Below are 27587 nucleotides of genomic sequence, written 5' to 3' on the forward strand. Positions count from 1 at the left end.
CATTTTTGGATCGGAGTCAAAAGTAGTGCACAAATAGGGCAACATTTGGGATACACCCAGAGGCAGAGCTTCCACCATCATTGCAGCTATCCTTGGCGTTTACAAGACGTTACTCCTCCTTTAATAGTTGATTCTTGGCAGACTTTGAATACTTGGTTCTGCCTGACCTTCTCCAAACCTGCCGTTATATGACTGTTATTTTACATGCAATTTTTAGTGTGCATTCTCTGAAGATTCATTGTTAATGACTCATACAATTAATCCATGTAGATACCTTAGAATTAGGATTAGAACTGCCTTGGAACCTCTGACCATGGCAATTTGACTGGTACTCTAATGGGTACGCCCACTACGGTAGATACACCAGGTCTCTCTTGCAAAATAGATTTTATTTCAATGAGAAATACAATTATTTATATCAACTTTATTTCTGCATAAGGTGACTAAGAGTTTATTTTCTGGTTGTTTCACATTCACAGGAGGCAAGGACAGACGCAGTGGGCTGATCCTTACCATTCCACTATGTACAGAACAGACCAGTATGGAGGAGCTCAGCTCCACGTTGGATTACCTCCTTGGCATCCCCAGGTAAGATCCCATTACTGGCACACCCTGTATTATCACCATTGACTTATACTGTATACATCTAGACACATACACTGAGAGAACAAAATATTAGGAACACCTTCCTAATATTGAGTTGCACCCCCTTATTGCCCTCAGAACAGCCTCAATTCGTCGGGGCATGGACTCTACAAGGTGTTGAAAGCGTTTCACAGGGATGCTGGCCCATGTTGACTCCAATGCATCCCATAGTTGTGTCTAGTTGACTGGATGTCCTTTGGGTGGTGGACCATTCTTGATACACACATGAAACTGCTGAGCATGAAAAACCCATCAGCGTTGCAGTTCTTGACACACTCAAACCGGTGTGCCTGGCACCTAACACTTAAATATTTTGTCTTGCCCATTGAATGGCACACATACACAATACATGTCTCAATTGGCTCAAGGCTTAAAAATAAATCTGTATCTTCTCCTTCATCTACACTGATTAGAGATGAATAAAAGAAGATTGTCTGTATATAAGGACACCTTGTGAGTTATGTCGCTCCTTAGTATTCCCTTAATCCTCTCCTCCGCCCTCAGGGCGATAGCAAGAGGCTCAATAGCCATATCAAATAGGAAATGGGATAAACAGCAACCCTGCTGGCCCCCGCGTGGAGAGGGAAGTAGCTGGAGGTAACATTGTTGGTGCGAACAAAAGCCACAGTGGATAAGTACAAAATCTTAATCCAGGAAAGTAATGAGGGGTGTAGGGTATTTTATCTGTTCAAAGGGAAGAGAGACTGCAGAATCTTCAAACAACAACTTATAAGATTTGCAAAAATGGAGCAGTTAACTATGCACTTCAACAGTGCATAGTGAAGGACCAACGAACAGAGTTGGCTCTCAGCTGTCAAAGAAAAGTCCAACCTCTTTGTCTATGTGGCAGTTGGCAGATGTGTGCAAACAGTGGGGAACAGAATGTATAAAATGAGTTTAGCTTGTCTGTGTAGATTAAGCTAGCTGACATTGCCAACATTGTGTGTTCCTTCCTGCAAGATTCCACACAGAGGAGTTCCTGCAGCTAGTACAAACGGGATGTCGCATACTGCGGTCGCACCCGACTCTTATCTGTATGCCCAGATGTATAACTAAGTCACACAAGGCAACAAGCCTGCATAAGCCAAAAAAAAACACTAGCATACACTAGTGGTCAAACGTTTTAGAACACCTCAATCAAAGGTTTTTCTTTATTTTTACTATTTTCAACATTGTAGAACTATGAAATAACACACATGGAATCATGTAGTGACCAAAAAATTGTTAAACAAATCAAAATATATTTTATATGACAGCTTTGCACACTCTTGACATTCTCTCAACCAGCTTCAGCTGGAATGCTTTTCCAACTGTCTTGAAGGAGTTCCCACATATGCTGAGCACTTGTTGGCTTCTTTTCCTTCACTCTGCGGTCCTACTCATCACAAACCACCTCAATTTGGTTGTGGTCATGGGATTGTGGAGACCAAGTCATTTGATGCAGTACTTCATCACTCTCCTTCTTCGTAAAATAGCCGTTACACAGCCTGGAGGTGTGTTGGTTTTTCTTTGGATTTCCTCCTACCGTATATATTGTGTTATATTCTCCTACATTATTTTAACATTTCCACAAACTTCAAAGTTTTTCCAATGGTACCAATTATATGCATATCCTGGCTTCAGGGCCTGAGCAACAGGTAGTTTACTTTGGGCACGTCAGTCAGGTGGAAATTGAGAACAAAGGGGCCTAGCCCGAAGAAGTTTTATCATAATTTATAATAAGCATTATTGCAAAAAAGATAACTAAGCCATAAATCAACCAATGAAATACTGTTGAAACCATTTTGCTAATTTGCTTATACTCCCTTATCATACTGGTGACCTCCCCGCAGAGTTAGCCCTTAGGAAGAAATCCCAACTGTACAGTAGACCCAATCTAGTGAAATTTGTATCAAAACAAACAAAGACAAAAATAAACAAACAACACAACAACAGCAATACACTTCTTCATATAAACTGGAGGTGGGAAAAAAAAAAAAAATGTTTTATAGGCAGACATGTGAAGAAACAAATTTGTATATTTACCAAAAGCCCCAGGGGACCGGTAATTAAAAAACAACAACACTGCCTGTTCAATAAAAAATAAACAAATTAGAATAACAATTCAAATTATAAACTTCTTCCTAATTATTAGTGTTTACATAGCCCATTTAAATCTCACCCAATGTCTTCTTTCTTTCTAGTGAGGGTGATTAGGTCTCACCAGGAAGTCAGAATAGAGGTCATTCAACCCCTTTAAAGGTTTTCTTTCTCTTTTCGTTGGAGCTGATAGCCAGAGCGAATTTACGAACCATCCACATTAACAATGTCCATTGAGAACGCACAACGACTGTACCATTTAGCTAAGCTAAGAAAGACATGAATAATCAAGTCAATAAACATTGGGTAGTTGGATAGCATATAGTTAATATACTGAAAAGTTTGATGTATTAGTAGCCAACTAACCTTAGGTAGCTAGCAAATATATATTACAGGTACATACTGCTGTAATGATATGCTATGCCGTTCATAAGGATAGAGTAACTAACAAATTGTCAGCCAACATAACGTGTAATGTAACTTATTTGAAAAGTCATTACTTTATAACATTGCTCAACATTTTCTTTACATTTGTCATAATTAGTTAAAGCAATGAATTTGTATCCACTCTTGTCGGACTTCTGATGCATATTATCTGCCATTTTAAAACGTTGTGAAGCCACGCCCATTTTCAGAACAATTGTATTATGGGTCCTAAAATCACGGAAATAGTGTCCACTGCTTGTATACTTCGTATTTTGCCGAATGTAGTACGACAACCGGGAACATTTGGCATACTACTATAACCAATAAGTATACTAAATACTCAATTTACTTAACTAACGGTACGGTTAGTGCGTTTATGCTGAGTGCATCTAATATTTTTGGTTTTTATCAGTTTTGCTTTTTTGTTTATAGAATGCTAACATCAAAACGCTGGTATATTGAGCTTTTGATTGATCTTATATGTCATTGTGCCAACTCACAATAGCATCACAGAATTATTTAATAGATTAGAATTTTTCCGTCGGCAGGGAAATGCTGCCCAATTTTATCCATGATTAGATTTTTTTCATATTCAAGCTGAATTGGTAGAATGCTCTTGCGCTTCTTTCAATGCCTTTATGGCTTTGTTATAGTTTACCTTTTCTATTCTATCTGTCAGAAACAACAGATGACATTTCAATGGGGGTTATTTTTGCGCCTCTCTCTGTGTCGAGAGTGTTTAGATTTCATCACTCACGGCTCTAATATATGTACTTTTTTAAATTAATGAATTAATTATTTAAATTTTACCCCAATTGTTAGTAGTTACTATATTGTCTCATCGCTACAACTCCCGTATGGGCTCGGGAGAGACAAAGGTCGAAAGCCATGCATCCTCCGAAACACAACCCAACCAAGCCGCACTGCTTCTTAACACAGCGCGCATCCAACCCGGAAGCCAGCCGCACCAATGTGTCGGAGGAAACACCGTGCCCCTGGTAACCTGGTTAGCGCGCACTGCGCTCGGTCCGCCACAGGAGTCGCTAGTGCGCGATGAGACAAGGATATCCCTACCGGCCAATCCCTCCCTAACCCGGACGACGCTAGGCCAATTGTGTGTCGCCCCATGGACCCCCCGGTCGCGGCCGGCTGCGAATATATGTCCATTTTAACAATTTTTCAAGGTAATGATACCCACTTCCATGGAGAGTAGTTATGGTATTTGTACCTTTTAATTGGTCACGGCACCTGATACCTTGTATTAGAACTAATACTGAGGCGTCTGCCAATTTACTACTGGAGAATACAGAAGACCTAATGTTTTATACCAGTGGCAAGCTTCAAATATCACTGTTGTTTACAACACTTATTACCAAAATTAGGGTCCATCTTCTGTCCATAATATAAATCTCTTGTCAATACACACACACACTCAGGAAACAAAAAACAAACACACAAAATAAAAGTATTTGGTTAAGAACATCTTCCTTTCTTATAATTTACAAGGAGTCATTTCTTCTCCGTCAAAATATTTTTTAATTACTCTATGTAATTTTACATTTTGTACCCACATGGTAGTTCCTCCTATGCAATTTACATGTAGGTTTTAAATGTTTTGTATTACATTTGTATTAAATAGTATCTGCAAAACACCAGTCTCAACGTCAACAGTGAAGAGGTGACTCCGGAATGCTGGCCTTCTAGGCATAGTTCCTCTGTCCAGTGTCTGTGTTCTTTTGCCCATCTTAATCTTTTCTTTTTATTGGCCAGTCTGAGATATGGCTAAATCTTTGCAACTCTGCCTAGAAGGCAAGAATTCCGGAGTCACCTCTTCACTGTTAACGTTGAGACTGGTGTTTTGCGGGTACTATTTGATGAAGTTGTTCTGTTGTACGAGATCTTCAGTTTCTTGGAAATTTCTCGCATGGAATAGCCTTAATTTCTCAGAACAAGAATAGACTGACGAGTTTCAGAAGAAAGCTCTTTGTTTCTGGCCACTTTGAGCCTGTAATCGAACCCACAAATGCTGATGCTCCGGATACTCAACTAGTCCAAAGAAGGCCAGTGTTATTGCTTCTTTAATTAGCACAACAGTTTTCAGCTGTGGTAACATAATTGCAAAATGATTTCTAATGATCAATTTGCCTTTTAAAATGATAAACATGGATTAGCTAACACAACGTGCCATGGAACACAGGAGTGATGGTTGCTGATAATGGGCCTCTGTAAACCTATGTGGATATTCCATTAAAAATCAGCCGTTTCCATCTACAATAGTCATTTGCAACATTAGCAATGTCTACACTGTATTTCTGATCAATTTGATGTTATTTTAATGGACAAAAATGTGCTTTCTTTCAAAAACAAGGAAATGTCTAAGTAACCCCAAACTTTTGAACGGTAGTGTAAATAGTAAAGTAAAGTACATATCCCCCTAAAAACTACTTAAGTAGTACTTTCAAGTATTTTTACTTAAGTACTTTACACCACTGTATAAAGTGGTGGTCCCATGTTTCATGAGCTGAAATAAAAGATCCCAGAAATGTTCCATATGCACAAAAAGCTTGTTTCTCTCAAATGTTGTGCTCTAATTTGTTTACATCCCTGTTAGTGGGCATTTTCCTTTGCCAAGAGTATCCATCCACCTGACAGGTTTGGCATATCAAGAAGCTGATTAAACAGCACGATCATACTGAGGACAATAAAAGGCCACTCTAAAAGGTGCAGTTTTGTCACAAAACACAATGTCACAGATGTCTCAAGTTTTGGGGGAGCATGCAATTGGCATGCTGACTGCAGGAATGTCCACAATAGAATTTAATGTTAATTTCACTTCAATAAATCACCTCCAAAGTTGTTTTAGAGAATTTGCAGTAGGTTCAACCAACCCCAGAACTGCAGACCACGTGGATGGCGTTGTGTTGACGGTTTTCTGATGTCTACGTTGTGAACAGAGTATCCCATTTTTGACGGTGTGGTCATGGTATTCGCAGGCATAAACTACTGACAACGAACACAATTGCATTTTATCGATAGCAATTTTAATTCACAAAAATAACATGACGAGCTCCTGAGGCCCATTGTTAGGCCCATTTTTTTAAGGTATCTGTGACCGACAGATACATATCTGTATTCCCAGTCATGTGAAATCCATAGATTAGGGCATAATTTATTTATATCAATTGTCTGATTTCCTTATATGAACTGTAACTCAGTAAAATCTTTGACGTTGATGCATGTTGCGTTTATTTTTTTGTTCAGTATACTGTATATTGAGTTAAGGATAGGTTGCTGATAGGTGGCTCCATTGCCTTTGAAAAAGCACTTGTATAGCAACACTATTGCATACTCATTGGCCTCTCAGCATTCTATTTAGATTGAGATAGTTCTGCTACATTAGTCTGTAGGAGAGATGACCAAAATAATATGCTAAGAAGGATCACGCTATGTAAGCTTATGTCTCCTGCATGATGATCACACACTTCTGTTCAATATTTACCTTGGCTTTATGGTCCTCTGTGGCTCAGTTGTTAAGAGCGTGGCACCAAGGTTCTGGGTTCAATTGCTGTAGTCATGCTTGCTTCATCTGCATATATGAAACTGTCTTATTTAAGGGCCAGATTGGGATCCTTGGTGTCAGATTCATGGAGCAAGAGCACACATTATTACAGGTAGACGTAATCACCATGTTTTTTTCCCTATCTTCTCTCCTCTCTTCAGTGACAAGTGTAAAGCAAGAGGCTTCACAGTCATCGTGGATGGACGGAAGTCTCAGTGGAACATAGTGAAGACGGTGGTGCTCATGTTGCAGGTAGGAACTGATAGAAGAAAGGGTTCATGTTGCAGGTAGGAACTGATAATCAGGGCAGATGTGTTCCTTTAAGGATAAAACCACAGTTTACCCCCACACTACAGCGAGATGAGAAGTCCATATTTCTGTGGATCAAATAGAAGAAGGCCTGTCTAACTACTCCCTTTGGAATGTATAGTGGAATACATTACAGTCATATAGAGTGAATACTAATAAAATCATCTACAATTTGACAGAATGATTACTCATATAGGGCAAGGACATGGAGTTTATTGCAGTTAGTCAGTTGCTACTGTCTGTGTTATACTCTGCATAGAAACAGTCAGGAGATTATAGCCGTCTGCTATAACAGATTCTTGTAGGGGAGGGTGTGGTAAGGTTGGTCGATATGGCCTAAAAATCTAGATTCTAGATCTAGATTTTTTCAAATTTATGGGTGATTCACAATATATATAGATAAAAAAAAAAAAAATGCTTTCTCTAAATAAGCTTTGTTGCACAATACAATACTGCATTTCAAACACTCAGGAATAATCTAATGAATTCAGGGCTTGTAAAATGATATCTAGGCTAAATATAAGCCTTCCACTACCACTAATCATTTAATTATTTTATCAGAATAGTTTAACATGCTTTTTTTTGCAATAATCACTAATCTGGCTTTCACATCTGTCTGTGAACATTATTTATTTTTAGCAGATTTAACCAGAACCGTGCAATATGCACATCCACTAATAATGACCTTCTTCTGGTAGCAGCAGTAGTGGATTTAGGTATGGGCGACACGGGCAGCAGCACAGGGCAGCACAGGGCGCCCATACAAACATTTTTGGAATGGGGACATTCACGATCGGTTTTCTATCGCTCATTTGCATGTCACGTCAATGATATCATGTCACCGTGTGGGACTGTGGGTCAATGAACCTTGTCAGAGTGGGCGCCCTGATTCTAGTTGGTGAGCTAGGCAGGCTACTGCCTGGGAAGGTCTCCCACTCAAAAGTACGAGATCGGGAGGGGGCGGGGGTAGGTTGACCTCAGGTCTCCCCACTGGAAGCCCGAGGTAGGGGGAGCGGGGGAATCTATCAATTAGCGCTCCTCTAACTTTGTACAGTACTAAAACCAACACTATGAAATGCTGCCAAATAAACCACAATTAATTCATAATACTGTGAACATATATAGTTTCACAAACATTGTTGCATTTTTTTCATATTGTTGCATATTTTGTATCTTTTGCGATATATTGAGTCTTTTGGGATGCGTTGAAACGGGAGTTCGCCCAGGGAGCCATACAAGCTAGAACCGCCACTGGGTAGCAGGCATTATAGAAATGTAACATAGGTCTCATAAACAATCTCTCTAGCACAAGCCCACGTGCTAGTGAGTAGGCAGCTAATCTGTATATTTCAAGTCTAGCCACCTTGGATGTATTTGCTTGCTAACAAGGTAGAACAGTTGAACTGTTATGAATACATCCTCCTGTCTGTCTCCAACTGTTTAAACAACATAGCCTGTTCACTTTGTTTAGATGTTGAAATCAAGTGGGCTACCTGGATGAGAAGATGCTTATTTCTCAGAATGAGAACGTGTTGCCAATTCCTTATATATATGACTTTTTATCCTCATTGCACATTTTTAAAACACAGACTAGACAGCTGCTAGCGCATAACAGTCTGGCTAAAATGCTGCTAGCATACATCATGGTACCGGAAATGCTGTTAGCAGAAACTAAGCATACATTTCCCAAAATCATGTTCATTGATACTCCTGTTTTAGTATGGTCTGCTCTGTTTTACATTTGGGGAGTTGAGACATAAAAAGGGTATCGCTAAAAAAAGTTAAGTTCTTGTCTATTACAGTAAAATAATATCTTAATGTGTTCCGGTGTCCATATGACCGTTTCTGTTGAACCAAACCTCAAATGCAAATAGCGAGTTGAAACTGCTTATGGTCAGAGAGGAAGAAGTGATCTTTTAGTAGAGCCCTGCACTGGCATGAATTTTAAGCCCGAGTCCTACCCAGGCCTGCGACATTCAGGCCCTACCCTACCCAGGTCCGATTGCATCTACTAAATTTAAAGCCTGGCCCGGCCCGAAACCCGAAATAACCTCCTCTATTAGTAAATCCGTTAGCTGCTCCTCTCTTTCTATCACTTTCTGTCTGTGTGCAGGCAGGTCATGGCGCTCTGAGTCTGAGTATCTATAGCAACGGCTCGGCTTAGGCTGCTCTGCTCCAGGACGAGACATGAGAGAGCAGTGAGCTGTTAGCTACTTTTTGCCGCTCTAAACTCAAGGAACATTATTATTTTCTGTGAAATAATATCTCCTGTTTTATATTTATATTGACGAGGTTGAAGCACTTCTGACATCATGTTATGATCTTAGTCAGATATGACTGTACTGTGTAGCAGAGCACGAGCAAATGGATCAGCTTCAAAATGTTAGTGATCAATGTATTGATACCCGAGCCCTGCCCGTACCTTAGTTATTGATGAAAAAAACAGACCTTTACCCTTCCCAACCCAATGTATAATGTCGGGCTCGGGTCGGATATCTTTCATCGTGGTTGTTCTGAGTGGCGGGGGGAGGGGCTTGGTGTCTGTGTGTGAGTGGGAAGGTGCACACAGCACAGATGGAGGGAAGGAGACGAGGCCAAAAAGACTGATACAGGCATTTGGAACATCACGCTAAGACATTAATTCAAATGAATTCGATATAACGCCCAGTCCTAGAGTGAGGATATAAAAATACTTTCACATGAGGATGTGTTCTGTTCCCAATGGCCTATTTAACAATGTTCAGCAGATTTAACCCTTTAAAACCCATGTCTCTTTATCTTTAATTATCCCTGTGAATATTCATGATTGTCACGATGTAGCCATTTCCTGCAGTCAAATGACCTAGTGGCCCCATGGTTGGAATGTTATTCATATTTTTCATCATTTCCTAATTCATAAACATATATGTTTTTATAAAGTGAAAACCTGGTGTTTCTATTTCAAGCAGTTTTGTTATATTTCAGTCTTCTGTGATGTATATAAAGTATAGTATTGGGATGCAAACTCAAAATTGAATAAATGTCAACTCTATATCTGACATGGTACAGGTGTCTTATTTTTTTTAAGCCCATAGCCGTGTGTGTAAGATGTATACTTTTGTTTCAAAGTAGATTTGTTTAAGACTACCAAGAAGCACTCTGTGTGACCCTGATTTATCCCATTGCAGTAAAAGGCTAATGATTAATTAGCACAGTATACAATAGAGGAGCAGATGTCTGAGTGAGAAGCAGACAGACGTGGACATGAAGTTGCCACAGGGGAACCATCTCGGCCTACCTCCACCACATTAACAGCTCTCTGCCAATCAGAACGTGACAAAGAGCCTTGGAGGAGAAATAAAATGGTTGTCCCAACCCAGATGTTGCATTCTGTCTGTGCCATAAAACATTACAGTGATGAGCTATGTAGTTAAATATGGTGCAATATGCATTATGCATGGTCCCTGGCAAATAAAATAAAATAATAAAAGAAATAGACATCTCAGATCAAATCCATCCCCAGCAGTCAAGTGAAAAGTAATTAAGACAAAAGGGAATCTAAGCTGATTACGTTGGAAGAAGAGCAGTCTAATCGATCTCCTGACTGGGCTGTGTAATTTCTCCATCTGCCTAATTATGCCTTTAAACAATGTTTTCCCCTGAAGTCCAGCCTCTGGTTTGGGCTCATTAGGGCAAACTAGCCAAACATTTGACAACTAAAAATGTGCATTTCGTATTGGACAGGTCCAGCTTGTCCCTGCTGTTTCAGTCAGTTTTGTCCATTTGATGCCTAGTGAACAGGACCCAGGCTCTGACCCCCATCCACTTTGCAGTGTGGCCTATGTCAGCAGACAGACTGAGCTCTGTTTGTCTCTGCTGTAGTCTGCAGTCTGTCTGCCCCGGACCTGGGTTCAAATACTATTTTAAATTATTCTAAATATTTTAGCTGTGCCTGGTTGAGCTTCCTTTGCTTAATGAACCAATAGTAGAGTCCCAAAACTGGCAGGCTAGGCAGGCGAGAGCAAAGTATTTTAAAGATTTCAAAAACTATTTGAACCCAGTCTGCATTCTGCCCTATCTGCCCTGACCTGGTTTTGTCACTGCAGATTGGCTATACAGTCCCCTGCTGTCTAAAGACCTCTGCAGAAACAGGACCAGAATAGATAGGATGACAGTATGAAATGTACATTCTGTCTCACACACTAATCTGCCTGCCACTGTCTGGGGAAATTCCTGCAGGATTTCATGAAAACTGTGATGCACTACAGGGTTATATATATTTATATATTTTTACACTCTTAGTAAAAAGGGTTCCAAAGGGTTCTTCGGCTGCCCCCATAGGAGAACCCTTTTTGGTTCCAGGTAGAAAGAACTTTTTTGGGTTCCATGTAGAACCCTCTGTGGAAATGGTTTTTACATGGGTAAAATGGTTCTTCAAAGGGTTCTCCTTTGGGGATAGCCAAAGAACCGTTTTATGTTCTAGATAGCACCTTTTTTTTTTAGATAAAGAGTTTACCAGTGTCATTCAATTTGAAACTCTGTTTACAAACATCTTATAAACCATCAGTAACTGTATGTTAACATTACATAAACCTATCGGTTTATTTCTGTGTCCAATAAACCACCCAAAGCCTATACCATTTTGCTAAAGAAATACTCTTTCATTTTGATATCATCCCATTTTCTGTAGAATGTGATTCCAGCGGAGGTGTCCCTGGTGTGTGTAGTGAAGCCTGATGAATTCTGGGACAAGAAGGTCACTCATTTCTGCTTCTGGAAGGAGAAGGACAGACTAGGCTTTGAGGTGAGTGTCTTGTCTCTATCTCACTTTCTCCTTCTCTCTCTCTAGCCCCCTTCTCGCCCATCTCTCTCTCTACATCTCTCCCTCTCTTTCTCCCCCCTCACTCTCTCCTAATAATGTTATATCTCTGAGCAGCAGAATCCTATCCGCCTTCACCTCCCAGAGGGACAGATTATGACCAGAATTGAATTTACTTTCCTTCACAAACCAATGATTTCTATGTTGGTGGTTGGGCGGCATACAAATTGATAGAGATAGAGAGATTATGCTTTTTATTTTGCTTCAGTCAGTATTATATTTGGCCTTGTGTTGTGAACCCCTTCAGCAATGCTGTTCTTTATCTCGGGCCCAGATCTGTTTGTGCTATATAGCCAACACATTTGATTGTTGCTATTGCAATGGCTAGGGATTTTCTGATGAATTATTTGTGCTTGTGTGCTCTACAACAGCCCTCAAATATAGCCTATCAATCACCAACATACCCCTGAGGAATTGCTGACCATATGCTATAGACCACTAGGCAAATTAAGCTCTCTGTCAATTGTGGCTGATAGATAGATGACCAAGGTCTGTTGTGATAGACAGCATGGCATCATTCTACTTTTTTAAGTGCACTGTGTGGTGATTTAGAAGGTAGAACTTTATGGCAGTAAGTCACCATTGTCTCAGCGCTAGATTAATATGACTTATTAAATATTCATGCATCGTGTTCCATTTCAACCTCCCATATGGCTTCTGTCATCTCTTCCTATACCCCCTGAAGGAATTCAATTAGTAGAGGGGTGGGGGGGACACACTCCTCAAGTTTCTATGTTTGTTCTCTGAGATGGGAGAGATGTAGCTAGTATTCCTTGTTTATATTTTAGTGCTAGAAGCCCCTTCACAACAGAGTGAATGGAAGTAGTAATGGAGTAATGGAAGTATGGAGAATGGATACATGCTAGTTTGTCTGATAGTAATGGAAGTATGGAGTATGAATACATGCTAGTTTGTCTGATAGTAATGGAAGAATGGAGTATGGATACATGCTAGTTTGTCTGATAGTAATGGAAGAATGGAGAATGGATACATGCTAGTTTGTCTGATAGTAATGGAAGAATGGAGTATGGATACATGCTAGTTTGTCTGATAGTAATGGAAGTATGGAGAATGGATACATGCTAGTTTGTCTGATAGTAATGGAAGAATGGCGTATGGATACATGCTAGTTTGTCTGATGGTAATGGAAGTATGGAGTATGGATACATGCTAGTTTGTCTGATAGTAATGGAAGTATGAAGCAGGAATACCTGGTAGTAGTAGTTAATCTGACTTTCTGTCTACAGTATGGTCTCCTTCAGCGTTGACTAACACTGTCATCATGTTGCTTGGCAACAGTAATGTATATCAAGAGCAGATGCTGGCTGCAGTATAACATTACTGTCTTCAGCATGTCAGCCCAGTGTGTGTGTGTGCGTGCGTGTGTGTGCGTGCGTGCACGTCTGTGATTGGGTGTGTGTGCGTGCCTTAGTCTTTGTGAGTGTTTATATATGCAAGTGTGTGTGTGGAAAGAGTGTCCTGGAACACACTAATACAGAGACTGCTCAGTAGAGGTCTTTCTTGTTGTTTTTGCTCCAACAGTTCTGTGTTGATCTGGACCAGCAGTTCCTTCTAGTTCTTCCTCAGAATAACATATCTGTGTTGATCTGGACCAGCAGTTCCTTCTAGTTCTTCCTCACTATAACATGTCTGTGTTGATCTGGACCAGCAGTTCCTTCTAGTTCTTCCTCACTATAACATGTCTGTGTTGATCTGGACCAGCAGTTCCTTCTAGTTCTTCCTCACTATAACTCCCCTGCTAGACCAGATGGCTCTGTTGGATGGCTGAGGTGGTCAATTTATTGGCATTGGAAATGAAAGGGAATTAGGGGGAAATACTTGGAAATTAAAGTTGACCTACTTTAGTTTAGACAGGGTGGATCGGGTGCTTGTATTCATTGAACTTTACTATTGAGGAATTAAATATCTTTGAACTTTGAACTAAGTGGTTGGCTGACCTGTAGGGCATCTACTACCCAGAACCAATCTGGTTTGAATACCAGAGTATATGTGTCACGACTTCCGCCGAAGTCGGTCCCTCTCCTTGTTCTGGCGGCGGTCGACGTCACCGGCCTTCTAGCCATCGCCGATCCACTTTTCATTTTCCATTTGTTTTGTCTTTGTCTTACACACCTGGTTTCAGTTCCCCAATTACTTGTTAATTATTTAACCCTCTGTTCCCCCATGTTTGTTTGTGAGTAATTGTTTGTATGTAATACGGTCCGTTATGTGGGAACGCTTCATTGTATTGTATTTGTCTATTTTGAGTAAATTACGTTTAATTACTCATATCTGCTGTCCTGCGCCTGACTCCGCTACACAAGTGACACACAGACCACATTACAATATGGGAATGTAACAGGGCATGAAAACCCTGTAGAAGCAGTGAAGTCTCCCTCGTAGTGCCTGCCACCTCAATCTCAAAAGACTAGCTATTTGGCTTGTTTTGACATGCATTGCATTGCAAATAACCTTGCACTATAAATCAGTCAGTCACAATTTACACACAGTATATAATGGATTTAATGATCTCGAACGTGGCCATTCTATTTTGAGGGGACACAATCTTGTGTTCATGTAATTGTCTCACAGTTAGACAAAGTAACACTTGTGGTAGAGACTAGAGAGCTGACTCACTGACTCACAGCTAAACAATAATGCCACTAGTTTTAAACCCTCTGCTTGATCTACCTTTCAGTTTCAAAGCACTTCGATTAGGATTCTGAGCTGAACTTACACCCCAGAGCCCATATTTGAAAAGTGTCTCAAAGTACGAGTGTTGATCTAAAAGGAAAAACTGATCTTAGATCAACACTCCTTCTCTGAAATGTTTTTCAAGTACTGGCCCTGAGGGTGTTAGCTTAGCTCCGATATTAAAGAGGTGGTTTCATGAACAAATGTCTCTATCCAGATGTAATTGATACATACTGGGCTGTGGAAGAGAAGGGAAGGGTCTGTTTTCACTTTAGATTTTCTTTCTGCTTCTCTTCTCTTTCAGAGGTGTGGCTAAAGTGTTGCCCAATCTGCCATCCCAATTTTCACTAAAACCATCAGACTGTTTTTTTCCTTCGTCTTTGGAAGCTAATCGCCATATAAATAAATGCACTTGTGAACAGAAAATGTGTGTCTGTGCGAGCCACGTGTGTGTTACCTGGCCTTGTTAGTCATATCCCACTGGGCACAGACTTCAATTCAACATCTAGTATGTATCAAGGAGTCAGTCAGTCTGCGTGTGGGAAATTATCAGAATTAAAATCATGTATTGATCATGTGTTGCTTTTTCTGCAGCACGATGATGACTGTGTGTGCATGCATCTGTGTTGTGTTCCTGTGTGTGTGTATCCAGGAAGAGACCAAAGCAAGACAAACCCGTGACATAACATTAGCATTATGATTCCTCTAACTCTGTAGTCCTTCAGGATTGATTCCTCTAACTCTGTAGTCCTTCAGGGTTGATTCCTCTAACTCTGTAGTCCTTCAGGATTGATTCCTCTATGCGGTTCTTCAGGGTTGATTCCTCTAACTATGTGGTTCTTCAGGGTTGATTCCTCTCACTATGTAGTTCTTCAGGGTTGATTCCTCTAACTCTGTAGTCCTTCAGGATTGATTCCTCTATGTGGTTCTTCAGGGTTGATTCCTCTAACTATGTGGTTCTTCAGGGTTGATTCCTCTCACTATGTAGTTATTCAGGGTTGATTCCTCTAACTGTAGTCCTTCAGGGTTGATTCCTCTAACTATGTAGTCCTTCGGGGTTGATTCCTCTAACTCTGTAGTCCTTCAGGGTTGATTCCTCTAACTATGTAGTTCTTCATGGTTGATTCCTCTTACTATTTAGTCTTTCAGGGTTGATTCCTCTAACTACAGTTGAAGTCGGAAGTTTACAAACACTGAGGTTGGAGTCATTAAAACTCGTTTTTCAACCACTCCCCAAATTTCTTGTTAACAAACTATAGTTTTGGCAAGTCGGTTAGGACATCTACTTTGTGCATGAAACAAGTCATTTTTCCAAAAATTGTTTACGGACAGATTATTTCACTTTTAATTCACTGTATCACAATTCCAGTGGGTCAGTAGTTTACATACACTAAATTGACTGTGACTTTATTAAACAGCTTGGAAAATTCCTGAAAATTATGTCATGGCATTAGAAGCTTCTGATAGGCTAATTGACATCATTTGAGTCAATTGGAGGTGTACCTGTGGATGTATTTCAAGGCCTACCTTCAAACTCAGTGCTTATTTGCTTGACATCATGCGAAAATCAAGACCCCAGAAAAAAAATTGTAAACCTCCACAAGTCTGGTTCATCCTTGGGAGCAATTTCCAAATGCCTGAAGTTGCCACGTTCATCTTTACAAACAATGGTACGCAAGTATAAACACCATGGGACCATGCAGACGACATACTGCTCAGGAAAAAAACGTGTTCTGTCTCCTAGAGATGAACATACTTTGGTGCGAAAGTGCAAATCAATCCCAGAACAACAGCAAAGAACCTTGTGAAGATGCTGGAGGAAACAGGTACAAATGTATCTATATCCACAGTAAAACGAGTCCTATATCGACATAACCTGAAATGCCGCTCAGCAAGAAAGAAGCCACTGCTCCAAAACCGCCATAAAAAAGCCAGAATACGGTTTGTAACTGCACATGGGGACAAAGATCGTACTTTTTGGAGAAATGTCCTCTGGTCTGATGAAACAAAAATATAACTGTTTGGCCATAATAACCATCGTTATGTTTGGAGGGTAAAGGGGGAGACTTGCAAGCCAAAGAAAGAACACCATCCTAACCGCGAAGCACGGGGTTGGCAGCATCATCATGTTGTGGGGGTGCTTTGCTGCAGGAGGGTCTGGTACACATCACAAAATAGATGGCATCATGAGGACGGAAAATTAAGTGGATATTTTGAAGCAACATCTCAAGACATCAGTCTTGGACACAAATGGGGCTTCCAAATGGCCATTGACCACAAGCATACTTCCAAAGTTGTGGCAAAATGGCTTAAGGACAACGAAGTCAAGGTATTGGAGTGGCCATCACAAAGCTCTGACCTCAATCCTATAGAAAATGTGTGGGCAGAACTGAAAAGGCGTGTGCGAGCAAGGAGGCCTACAATCCTGACTCAATTACACCAGCTCTGTCAGGAGGAATGGGCCAAAATTCACCCAACTTATTGTGGGAAGCTTGTGGAAGGCTACCTGAAACATTTGAGCCAAGTTAAACAATTTAAAGGCAATGCTACCAAATACTAATTCAGTGTATGTACATTTCTAACCCACTGGGAATGTGATGAAAGAAATACAAGTTGAAAAAAATCATTCTCTATAATATTATTCTGACATTTCACATTCTTAAAATAAAGTGGTGATCCTAACTTACCTAAGACAGGGACTTTTTACTCTGATTAAATGTCAGGAATTGTGAAAAACTGAGTTTAAATATATTTGGCTACGGTGTATGTAAACTTCCGACTTCAACTGTAGTCTTTCAGGGTTGATGGTAGTGGTGTTTTTTGATGGAGTATGTGTTTAGCATCCTACGGCTAACCTTGCGGATGTGTGCAAAGGGCTGGCAGCCTTCCAGTCAGGGTTTCTGCTTTGAGCTTGTGATGCACACACACGCACACATACACACACCAGTCAGGTTTCTGGTTTCAGCGTGTGACAAACACACACACACTCAACAGTCAGGTCTCTGCATTCAGGTCTCTGCAGTCATGTCTCTGCAGTCATGTCTCTGCAGTCATGTCTCTGCAGTCATGTCTCTGCAGTCATGTCTCTGCAGTCATGTCTCTGCAGTCATGTCTCTGCATTCAGGTCTCTGCAGTCATGTCTCTGCATTCAGGTCTCTGCAGTCATGTCTCTGCAGTCAGGTCTCTGCATTCAGGTCTCTGCAGTCATGTCTCTGCAGTCATGTCTCTGCATTCAGGTCTCTGCATTCAGGTCTCTGCATTCAGGTCTCTGCAGTCATGTCTCTGCAGTCATGTCTCTGCAGTCATGTCTCTGCAGTCATGTCTCTGCAGTCATGTCTCTGCATTCAGGTCTCTGCATTCAGGTCTCTGCAGTCATGTCTCTGCAGTCAGGTCTCTGCAGCGTCTGATGCGGTTGGTTGGAGCTAGGACGTATTATGTTCATGTTCACCATACCAGCGTACCAGCATACCAGAGTATGACATAATGTAAAGCTTTAATTTGATAAAAACAAACCATACATATTAGGGTAGACTACTGAGAATTTGGGATACAGAGGGTTCACTCGTATTTGGGCTTAAGCTCTCACTTATCCCTTTATACATTTCAATGTTGCAGCAGCTCTCACTTTAATCTTCTCTGGTGAGGGGAGTATAAGTGATTTCTCTGTGTACAGGTTAGGATGAGTAATATCTGATTTTTCCTGAGTAATATTCAAAGCATAGACTGGTGATGAAGCACATCATAGTAATAAGACAAGACATGTTTTTTTCTTGCTTTACACTCATATGTACCCCATTTGTACTCCAAACAACCAGGTGTGGCTGCCAGATATATCAGTTACATCTCAACAAAACACACCCACACATGACATCAGACAGGCAGATATCAAAATCTCTACGGGTGAAAAGCTACAACCCCATAAGTGATGACGAGAAGTGAAGTTATTTGGAAATCCTGATGAAAATATGTTCCTTCTCTCTGACAGGAAGTATCCAGGTTGTGTTTGTGTAGAGGTCAGAAATTTTTCCTAGTGCTGCCTATCCCAGACTCGCTGTGCTCATCACACCTGCATTCAAACACTATTTGAATTCATTTTAGATACGCTAGCGCAATGGAACCAATAGAATATTTGCAAAACCGCAAACTCCAGCCTTCTGTCACTCCAGGCAGGCTAAAGCAAATGCTCACAGTATTTGAAATATTTGCAGTAGTATTTGAACCCAGGTCTGGTGTTTCTCTCATCTGTATGGACAACTGTTACCTCTTATCCACGTGATACATCTGAACAGGCCTGTAGTGTGTGTGTGTGCGTCTGCGTGTGTGAGAGAGAGCGTGAACCAGAACCAACAGGCCTGTAACAAGCCTATATGTCAGGAGGACAGATGAGTCAGAGAGAGATAGGAGAAACAGCTGTGGAGGCGAACAGGCTTTGTTTAGAGAGAGACATGTCTGCATAGGCCTCTCCCAGATTCCTATTCCACATTCCCAGATTCTAGAGAAAGTCTTACTTGAATGTCCACATTGACGTGTCGAAGAGGGGTCCTGGAGTTGTCTCTGAATTCTTAGCATTCATGTGGGGACTTTCTTTACCCAGTACGAGAGGACATAATCAAAAAAGACCACCAGCTGTGATTAGGCCTTGTCCTGCCTGCTTGATCAATTGTTTCTAAATGTCAAGTAATGTTGCATTTGGAGGGGATTAGTGATGATTAAATACATATTTGTACCAGTGGGGATTTAATCAGCTCTGACTCCATAGAGCAGTTGTTCCCAAACTTTTTATTGTCCCGTACCCCATCAAACATTCAACCTCCATCTGCGTACCCCCTCTAGCACCAGGGTCAGCGCACTCTCAAATGTTGTTTTTTGCCTTCATTGTAAGCCTGCCACACACACACTATACGATACATTTATTAAACAATAGAATGAGTGTGAGTTTTTGTCACATCCCGGCTCGTGGGAAGTGACAAAGAGCTCTTATAGGGCCAGGGCACAAATAATAATATAATAATAATCAATCATTTTGCTCTTTATTTAGCCATCTTACATATAAAACCTTATTTGTTCATCAGAAATTATGAATAACTCACCACAGGTTAATGAGAAGGGTGTGCTTGAAAGGATGCACATAACTCTGCAATGTTCGGTTGTATTGGAGAGAGTTTCAGTCTTAAATCATTTTCCACACACAGTCTGTTTGTATTTAGTTTTCATGCTAGAGAGGGCCGAGAATCCACTCTCACATAGGTACGTGGTTGCAAAGGGCATCAGTGTCTTAAGAGAGTGATTTGCAAAGGCAGGAAATCCAGAAATCTGGCAGTGGCTTCTGATTAAATTCAATTTTCACAGAACCGCTTGCTGCAATTTCGATGAGGCTCTCTTGTTCAGGTATCGGTAAGTGGACTTGAGGCAGGGAATGAAAGGGATAACGAATCCAGTTGTTTGTGTCATCCGTTTCGGGAAAGTACCTGCGTAATTGCACACCCAACTCACTCAGGTGCTTCGCTATATCACATTTGACATTTGACACAGCTTGAGTTCATTTGCATACAAAAAAATCATACAAAGATGGAATGACCTTAGTGTTTTCCTTGTTAATGCAGACAGAAAATAACTTTTTAATCGTAGCCTCAATTTTGTCCCACACATTGAATATAGTTGAGGAGAGTCCCCGTAATCCTAGATTCAGATTATTCAGGCGAGGAATTTTTTATAATTTTTATTTCACCTTTATTTAACCAGGTAGGACAGCTGAGAACAAGTTCTCATTTACAACTGCAACCTGGCCAAGAAAAAGCAAAGCAGTGCGACAAAAACAACAACACAGAGTTACACATGGGATAAACAAATGTAGAGTCAATAACACAATAGAAATATCTGTATACAGTGTGTGCAAATGAAGTAAGGAGGTAAGGCAATAAATAGGCTGCTCTGACAGCTGATGCTTACAGTTAGTGAGGGAGATATGAGTCTCCAGCTTCAGTGATTTTTGCAATTCGTTCCAGTAAGTGGCAGCAGAGAACTGGAAGGAACGGCGGCCAAAGGAAGTGTTAGGCTTTGGGGATGACCAGCGAAATATACCTGCTGGAGCGCGTGCTACAGATGGGTGTTGCTATGGTGACCAGTGAGCTGAGATAAGGTGGAGCTTTACCTAGCAAAGACTTATAGTTGACCTGGAGCCAGTGGTTTTGGTGACGAATGTGTAGCGAGGACCAGCCAACGAGAGCATATAGGTCTCAGTGGTGGGTAATATATGGGGCTTTGGTGACAAAACGGATGGCACTGTGATTGACTGCATCCAATTTGCTGAGTAGAGTGTAGGAAGCTATCACCCAGATAGGCCAGTTGTTTGAGAAACTCGTCATCATGCAAGCGGTCAGACGTGATAATGATGGTCAGTAATGAAAACTTTAACCAGTTATGGCTGCATCCCTTTGTTGTCAATTTCCACCTGAAGACATACCCTAATCTAACTGCCTGTAGCTCAGCCCCAGAGGCAGAAGACATACCCAAATCTAACTGCCTGTAGCTCAGCCCCAGAGGCAGAAGACATACCCTAATCTAACTGCCTGTAGCTCAGCCCCAGAGGCAAGGATATGCATATTCTTGGTATCATTTGAATGGAAACATTCTGAAGTTTGTGGAAATGTTAATTGAATGTAGGAGAATATAACACAGTAGATCTGGTGGAAGAAAAGAGAAAGAAAGAGCATACGTTTTCTGTTTTTTTATTGTTGTAGTATCATCTTCCACATGTACTGTTTCACATGTACTGTATCATCTTTCACATGTTGCCCAAATGTACCCAAGTGGCCGAATTGGTGAAATGACCTATAACTATATACAGCAGTGCAAATAACTATATACAACATATCAAAAAGCAATTCTAACACACACACAAAATTATTATTATTTTTTTTTAATTTGAAAATAAATATTTAAAAAAAACAGTACACCCCTTGGAAGTCCTCGTCATAATATTTTGCTGTCTGTGCCATGTCCCATAGCAGTCTCTTTCTGATGTAAAGCAGAGGCAAACTGAACAAGTGGTGCATTTCATGTAACACAGAACACAACGACGCCTCCATGCTGTGCCCTTTTGGCTCTGAGGCACAGTCATGCCTGCAGTAATGAACTGTGGCATATGAACACCACTGGGGGCACAGGTAGAGCGGGCAGCTTGGCACCGGGGGCTCCCAGTCGGAGTCGCTATCACTGTGAAAGAAAACATAAAAAAAATATTTGTATTGTATGAGCCTTTTATCATCACATAAAATAAACTGATATGTATTGTATAGAGCAGAGGGAACAGTCACTAAGGTGAAGTGCTGTTCAATTCAACTCCGGCCATTGTTGTATATATATATACACACACACACACACACCCAAACAAACCAACACACACACACACACACAAACAAACTACACATTTCATTGCAAAAAAAAACATTTTTTTTACATTTTTTTTAATATATAATATATATATATTTTTATATTCCATAAAACGGCATTAGCACTTACCCGTCCAGAAGTACGTCCTGTCCTTGCAGAAACAGCTCCTCAGTTAGTTTGAATCATAACACTCCAAGATTCCTCAAACAAAAAATCTGTCTCACTTTCACTTTTTCACTTTCACTTTAGACTTTGACTTCGCTTTTCCTGATTTATTCGCCATGATATCCAATGAAATCGTTGAAAATACAACTTTCTGAAATACAGCTGCGCGTAAAAAGCCTTACAGCACCTCCTCTGATCGTCAAGGCGAGAATGGAGTTCCCTGCGCGTGCGATTACAAACAAGGAATTGTGGTCCAACCCTAAACCATTACATACTGCCGTTTAACTCAGCTCATTGGCTATCTACCCAGCAAAATTTCAAGAAGATCAGTGGTCATTGGGCAGAAATATAGTCAATCAATGAAGCTTCGCTAAAATTATTGGTGCGTAAGGTAGTAATTTATTGTTGTCTTCAAATCAGCTCACTTCGTGGCTTTTGTGCCATCAGAACAGATACCAACACATCTTGACCAAGTCCACTTGATGTCAAAGCTGTCCAGTACTTAAAACATATCCTCTCATGTTGTCCTGGTTTCCAGTGGTTTGCAGAAGAGGATGTCTTCCTTAATTGACGCCCCATAAACATAACAGACAATACCAGGAGCTGTACCAGGCCCACCAAGTCTGTTAACTCATCCAGCTGTAATGCATGTAATTAACTGGCTTATATGCGAAGCAGTAATTGTTTCAAAACATCTCCTGCCATTTCATTGATGCGTCCTGAAACAGTGTTGTTTGATGAAGGCATTGTCTGTGTCGTTTTTTGGGCCTTTTCCCCCAGCATTGTCCCAGCCATATCCGCGGCAGCAGGAAGAATGAAGTCCTCCACAATAGTATGGGGCTTGCCTGTCCTAGCCACTCAGTAGCTCACCATATAAGACACTTCTAGCCCCTCCTTATTAATGTAATCTGTTGCTTTTATACATGTCTTACTACTCGAAAGTCGTCTTTATTCTCGCTCAAAAGACTCCCGCGGCTTATTTTTCAAATGGTCATGTTTCGTTTCTAAATGTCTGCGCAAAAGAGTGAAGGTTTCCTGCGAGAGAGTAACGGTTAATGTGATTGGATGTTAATTATTTGACTAGGCTACCTGTATTTGACATTGTGTTGTTATGTCGCTGAACACTAGATGGTTAAATTTTCTTTTTGGCAGTGAAACGAGGCTACTCAGGCGAGAAGAAAACCTCACCCAAATGTTGGCAAATATGAATGTACTGTTTGAAAATGTGAAGATACATTTTTTTATATATATGTAAATAAAATAATACTTTCTCCCACTCCTCTGTTCCAGGTCATTCTGGTATCTGCCAATAAGCTCACACGCTACATCGAGCCCTGTCAGCTTACTGATGAGTTTGGGGGAAGTCTGGTGTACGATCACATAGACTGGGTGAACAAAAGACTGGTAATTCGCCATTGCAATACATTCCCAATGTGACTGTACAATTATTGTTTAAAGCACCACATTTGATTTGGAAATGATTTGCAACTCGGATAATAATGGCTTTGGATGAGATCAAAGACATTTATTATTTGACAGATTACTTGCTTATAAAGTTAATGTACATATTACCAATGTTTACATCAACACCATAACAATACAGACAAATGCAAACAAATACCACCAACCTTGGTTGTGTGGCAATAAAGTATATTCCATCTTGTATGTCAAAATCAGCCTCATAGTTTGAGGAAGGTAAGTTCAAGTTGAGTTCCTCTCTGCCTGTGTCCATATTTGCATTATGTTTTGTATGACACACAACTTACGAAAGTGTTTTCCTTCTCAGGTCTTTGAAAAGTTTACAAAGGAGTCCTCTTCCCTGCTGGATGAGCTGGTGGTCATCAATGACAGTGAGAAAAGCAGCCAGTTGGACAAAGAAAGGTATTTATTTTAAAAACATGTTGACATTTATTTGTTTTCTTTAAAAGTGCCCAATGATTGAGGAATTGTTTGTGGCAGTGGAATTGCAGCACATTATATTGTTTATGACATGTTTATTTAGGCCAGTAAATATATTGCTTTCTTATCTTTCTTTCAGGCCACCAGATTGTAACTTCTTACCATCGTTGGATCCTGAAACAGTTCTACAAACTGGTAATTATTCTACTTTTATGCAAACTTCTCAATACCAGTAGCCAAGCAAGTAGTGTTGTGTGGTTCTAAACCAGGTTGGGCTCTGTTAAGTTTAATGGGATGCGAGAATGTTAACCACCATGGTTAGCAGTGCACTCCGCCAGCAGAGAACACGTTTCCACTCGGCTAAAACCTTCAGTAAACTGACTCCTAGGGTACGTCCCAAATGGCAGTCTATTCCCTATGGCCCTGTTGAAAAGTATTGCAATCTAGGGTGCGGTTTCAGGCCTAGTGGTGAGCAGTGTGTTACTTGAACGGTTTTACTACAATGAAAATATTTACTGAGACAGCTCTGGTAGAGAGAGGGAGGCCAGAGCTGGGCTATGTCCCAAATAGCACCGTATTCCCTTTATAGTGCAGTACTTTTGACCAGGACCCATAGGTGCACTATAAAGTGAATAAGGTGCCATATTGGACGCAGCCCTGGAAGGCCAGTACATAGCAGAGCTGTCCCAATGAAAGGAGCTTTGTCTGGGGGTTGTGGAATGGACAGTCAGCTCAACGTGTCTCTGGTACCGTGCTTGCCACAGAAGAACTCACTCTGGATGAGTCCTAAGTGGCACCCTATTCTCTACATAGTGCACTACTTTTGACCAGAAACCTATGGGCCCTTTGGGCCCTTGTGCATTATATAGAGAATAGGGTACAATTTGTTCTCTTTCTCTCTCTCTCTCTCTCTGAGCAAATGCCAAGTGTGCACTCTTTCTCTCTTTCTCTCTTTCTCTCTCTCTCTCGCTCTCTCTCTCTCTCGCTCTCTCTCGCTCTATATATATACACTGCTCAAAAAAATAAAGGGAACACTTAAACAACACAATGTAACTCCAAGTCAATCACACTTCTGTGAAATCAAACTGTCCACTTAGGAAGCAACACTGATTGACAATAAATTTCACATGCTGTTGTGCAAATGGAATAGACAACAGGTGGAAATTATAGGAAATTAGCAAGACACCCCCAATAAAGGAGTGGTTCTGCAGGTGGTGACCACAGACCACTTCTCAGTTCCTATGCTTCCTGGCTGATGTTTTGGTCATTTTTGAATGCTGGCGGTGCTTTCACTCAAGTGGTAGCATGAGACGGAGTCTACAACCCACACAAGTGGCTCAGGTAGTGCAGCTCATCCAGGATGGCACATCAATGTGAGCTGTGGCAAGAAGGTTTGCTGTGTCTGTCAGCGTAGTGTCCAGAGCATGGAGGCGCTACCAGGAGACAGGCAAGTACATCAGGAGACGTGGAGGAGGCCGTAGGAGGGCAACAACCCAGCAGCAGGACCGCTACCTCCGCCTTTGTGCATGGAGGAGCAGGAGGAGCACTGCCAGAGCCCTGCAAAATGACCTCCAGCAGGCCACAAATGTGCATGTGTTTGCTCAAACGGTCAGAAACAGACTCCATGAGGGTGGTATGAGGGCCCGACGTCCACAGGTGGGGGTTGTGCTTACAGCCCAACACCGTGCAGGACGTTTGGCATTTGCCAGAGAACACCAAGATTGGCAAATTCGCCACTGGCGAACCGGTGCTCTTCACAGATGAAAGCAGGTTCACACTGAGCACATGTGACAGATGTGACAGAGTCTGGAGACGCCGTGGAGAACGTTCTGCTGCCTGCAACATCCTCCATTATGACCGGTTTGGCGGTGGGTCAGTCATGGTGTGGGGTGGCATTTCTTTGGGGGGCAGCACAGCCCTCCATGTGCTCGCCAGAGGTAGCCTGACTGCCATTAGGTACCGAGATGAGATCCTCAGACCCCTTGTGAGACCATATGCTGGTGCGGTTGACCCTGGGTTCCTCCTAATGCAAGACAATGCTAGACCTCATGTGGCTGGAGTGTGTCAGCAGTACCTGCAAGTGGAAGGCATTGATGCTATGGACTGACCAGCCCGTTCCCCAGACCTGAATCCAATTGAGCACATCTGGGACATCATGTCTCGCTCCATCCACCAACGCCACGTTGCACCACAGACTGTCTCAGACACAAGAGGCATGTGGCAGGGTCTACAGTCAATCACGGACTACAGGAAGAAATCCAGCCCAGTCACGGACCAGGATGTCCTGCTCCCAGGCAGACTAAACAACTTTTTTGCCCGCTTTGAGGACAATACAGTGCCACTGACACGGCCGGCAACGAAAACATGCGGTCTCTCCTTCACTGCAGCCGAGGTGAGTAAGACATTTAAACGTGTTAACCCTCGCAAGGCTGCAGGCCCAGACGGCATCCCCAGCCGCGCCCTCAGAGCATGCGCAGACCAGCTGGCCGGTGTGTTTACGGACATATTCAATCAATCCCTATACCAGTCTGCTGTTCCCACATGCTTCAAGAGGGCCACCATTGTTCCTGTTCCCAAGAAAGCTAAGGTAACTGAGCTAAACGACTACCGCCCCGTAGCACTCACTTCCGTCATCATGAAGTGCTTTGAGAGACTAGTCAAGGACCATATCACCTCCACCCTACCTGACACCCTAGACCCACTCCAATTTGCTTACCGCCCAAATAGGTCCACAGACGATGCAATCTCAACCACACTGCACACCGCCCTAACCCATCTGGACAAGAGGAATACCTATGTGAGAATGCTGTTCATTGACTACAGCTCGGCATTCAACACCATAGTACCCTCCAAGCTCGTCATCAAGCTCGAGACCCTGGGTCTCGACCCCGCCCTGTGCAACTGGGTACTGGACTTCCTGACGGGCCGCCCCCAGGTGGTGAGGGTAGGCAACAACATCTCCTCCCCGCTGATCCTCAACACTGGGGCCCCACAAGGGTGCGTTCTGAGCCCTCTCCTGTACTCCCTGTTCACCCACGACTGCGTGGCCACGCACGCCTCCAACTCAATCATCAAGTTTGCCGACGACACAACAGTGGTAGGCTTGATTACCAACAACGACGAGACGGCCTACAGGGAGGAGGTGAGGGCCCTCGGAGTGTGGTGTCAGGAAAATAACCTCACACTCAACGTCAACAAAACTAAGGAGATGATTGTGGACTTCAGGAAACAGCAGAGGGAACACCCCCCTATCCACATCGATGGAACAGTAGTGGAGAGGGTAGCAAGTTTTAAGTTCCTCGGCATACACATCACAGACAAACTGAATTGGTCCACTCACACAGACAGCATTGTGAAGAAGGCGCAGCAGCGCCTCTTCAACCTCAGGAGGCTGAAGAAATTTGGCTTGTCACCAAAAGCACTCACAAACTTCTACAGATGCACAATCGAGAGCATCCTGGCGGGCTGTATCACCGCCTGGTACGGCAACTGCTCCGCCCTCAACCGTAAGGCTCTCCAGAGGGTGGTGAGGTCTGCACAACGCATCACCGGGGGCAAACT

The 27587-nt window shown here is 41.9% G+C and overlaps 1 protein-coding gene across 2 annotated transcripts in view; it reads left to right on the top strand.

Annotated features, from left to right (window-relative positions):
* Positions 1–27587, top strand: part of LOC110501767 (SEC14 domain and spectrin repeat-containing protein 1) — a 57086-nt gene that overhangs the window by 13020 nt on the left and 16479 nt on the right. For both annotated transcript variants that reach the window (XM_021579545.2, XM_021579547.2), the window contains exons 4-9: positions 480–588; positions 6871–6961; positions 11688–11801; positions 23418–23531; positions 23914–24008; positions 24166–24221. In XM_021579545.2, the coding sequence (XP_021435220.2) occupies positions 480–588; positions 6871–6961; positions 11688–11801; positions 23418–23531; positions 23914–24008; positions 24166–24221 (579 nt within the window). The remainder of the gene's footprint in view (positions 1–479; positions 589–6870; positions 6962–11687; positions 11802–23417; positions 23532–23913; positions 24009–24165; positions 24222–27587) is intronic.

This window comes from Oncorhynchus mykiss, chromosome 22, assembly GCF_013265735.2.
Source record: "Oncorhynchus mykiss isolate Arlee chromosome 22, USDA_OmykA_1.1, whole genome shotgun sequence".
NCBI classification, from domain to species: Eukaryota; Metazoa; Chordata; class Actinopteri; order Salmoniformes; family Salmonidae; genus Oncorhynchus; species Oncorhynchus mykiss.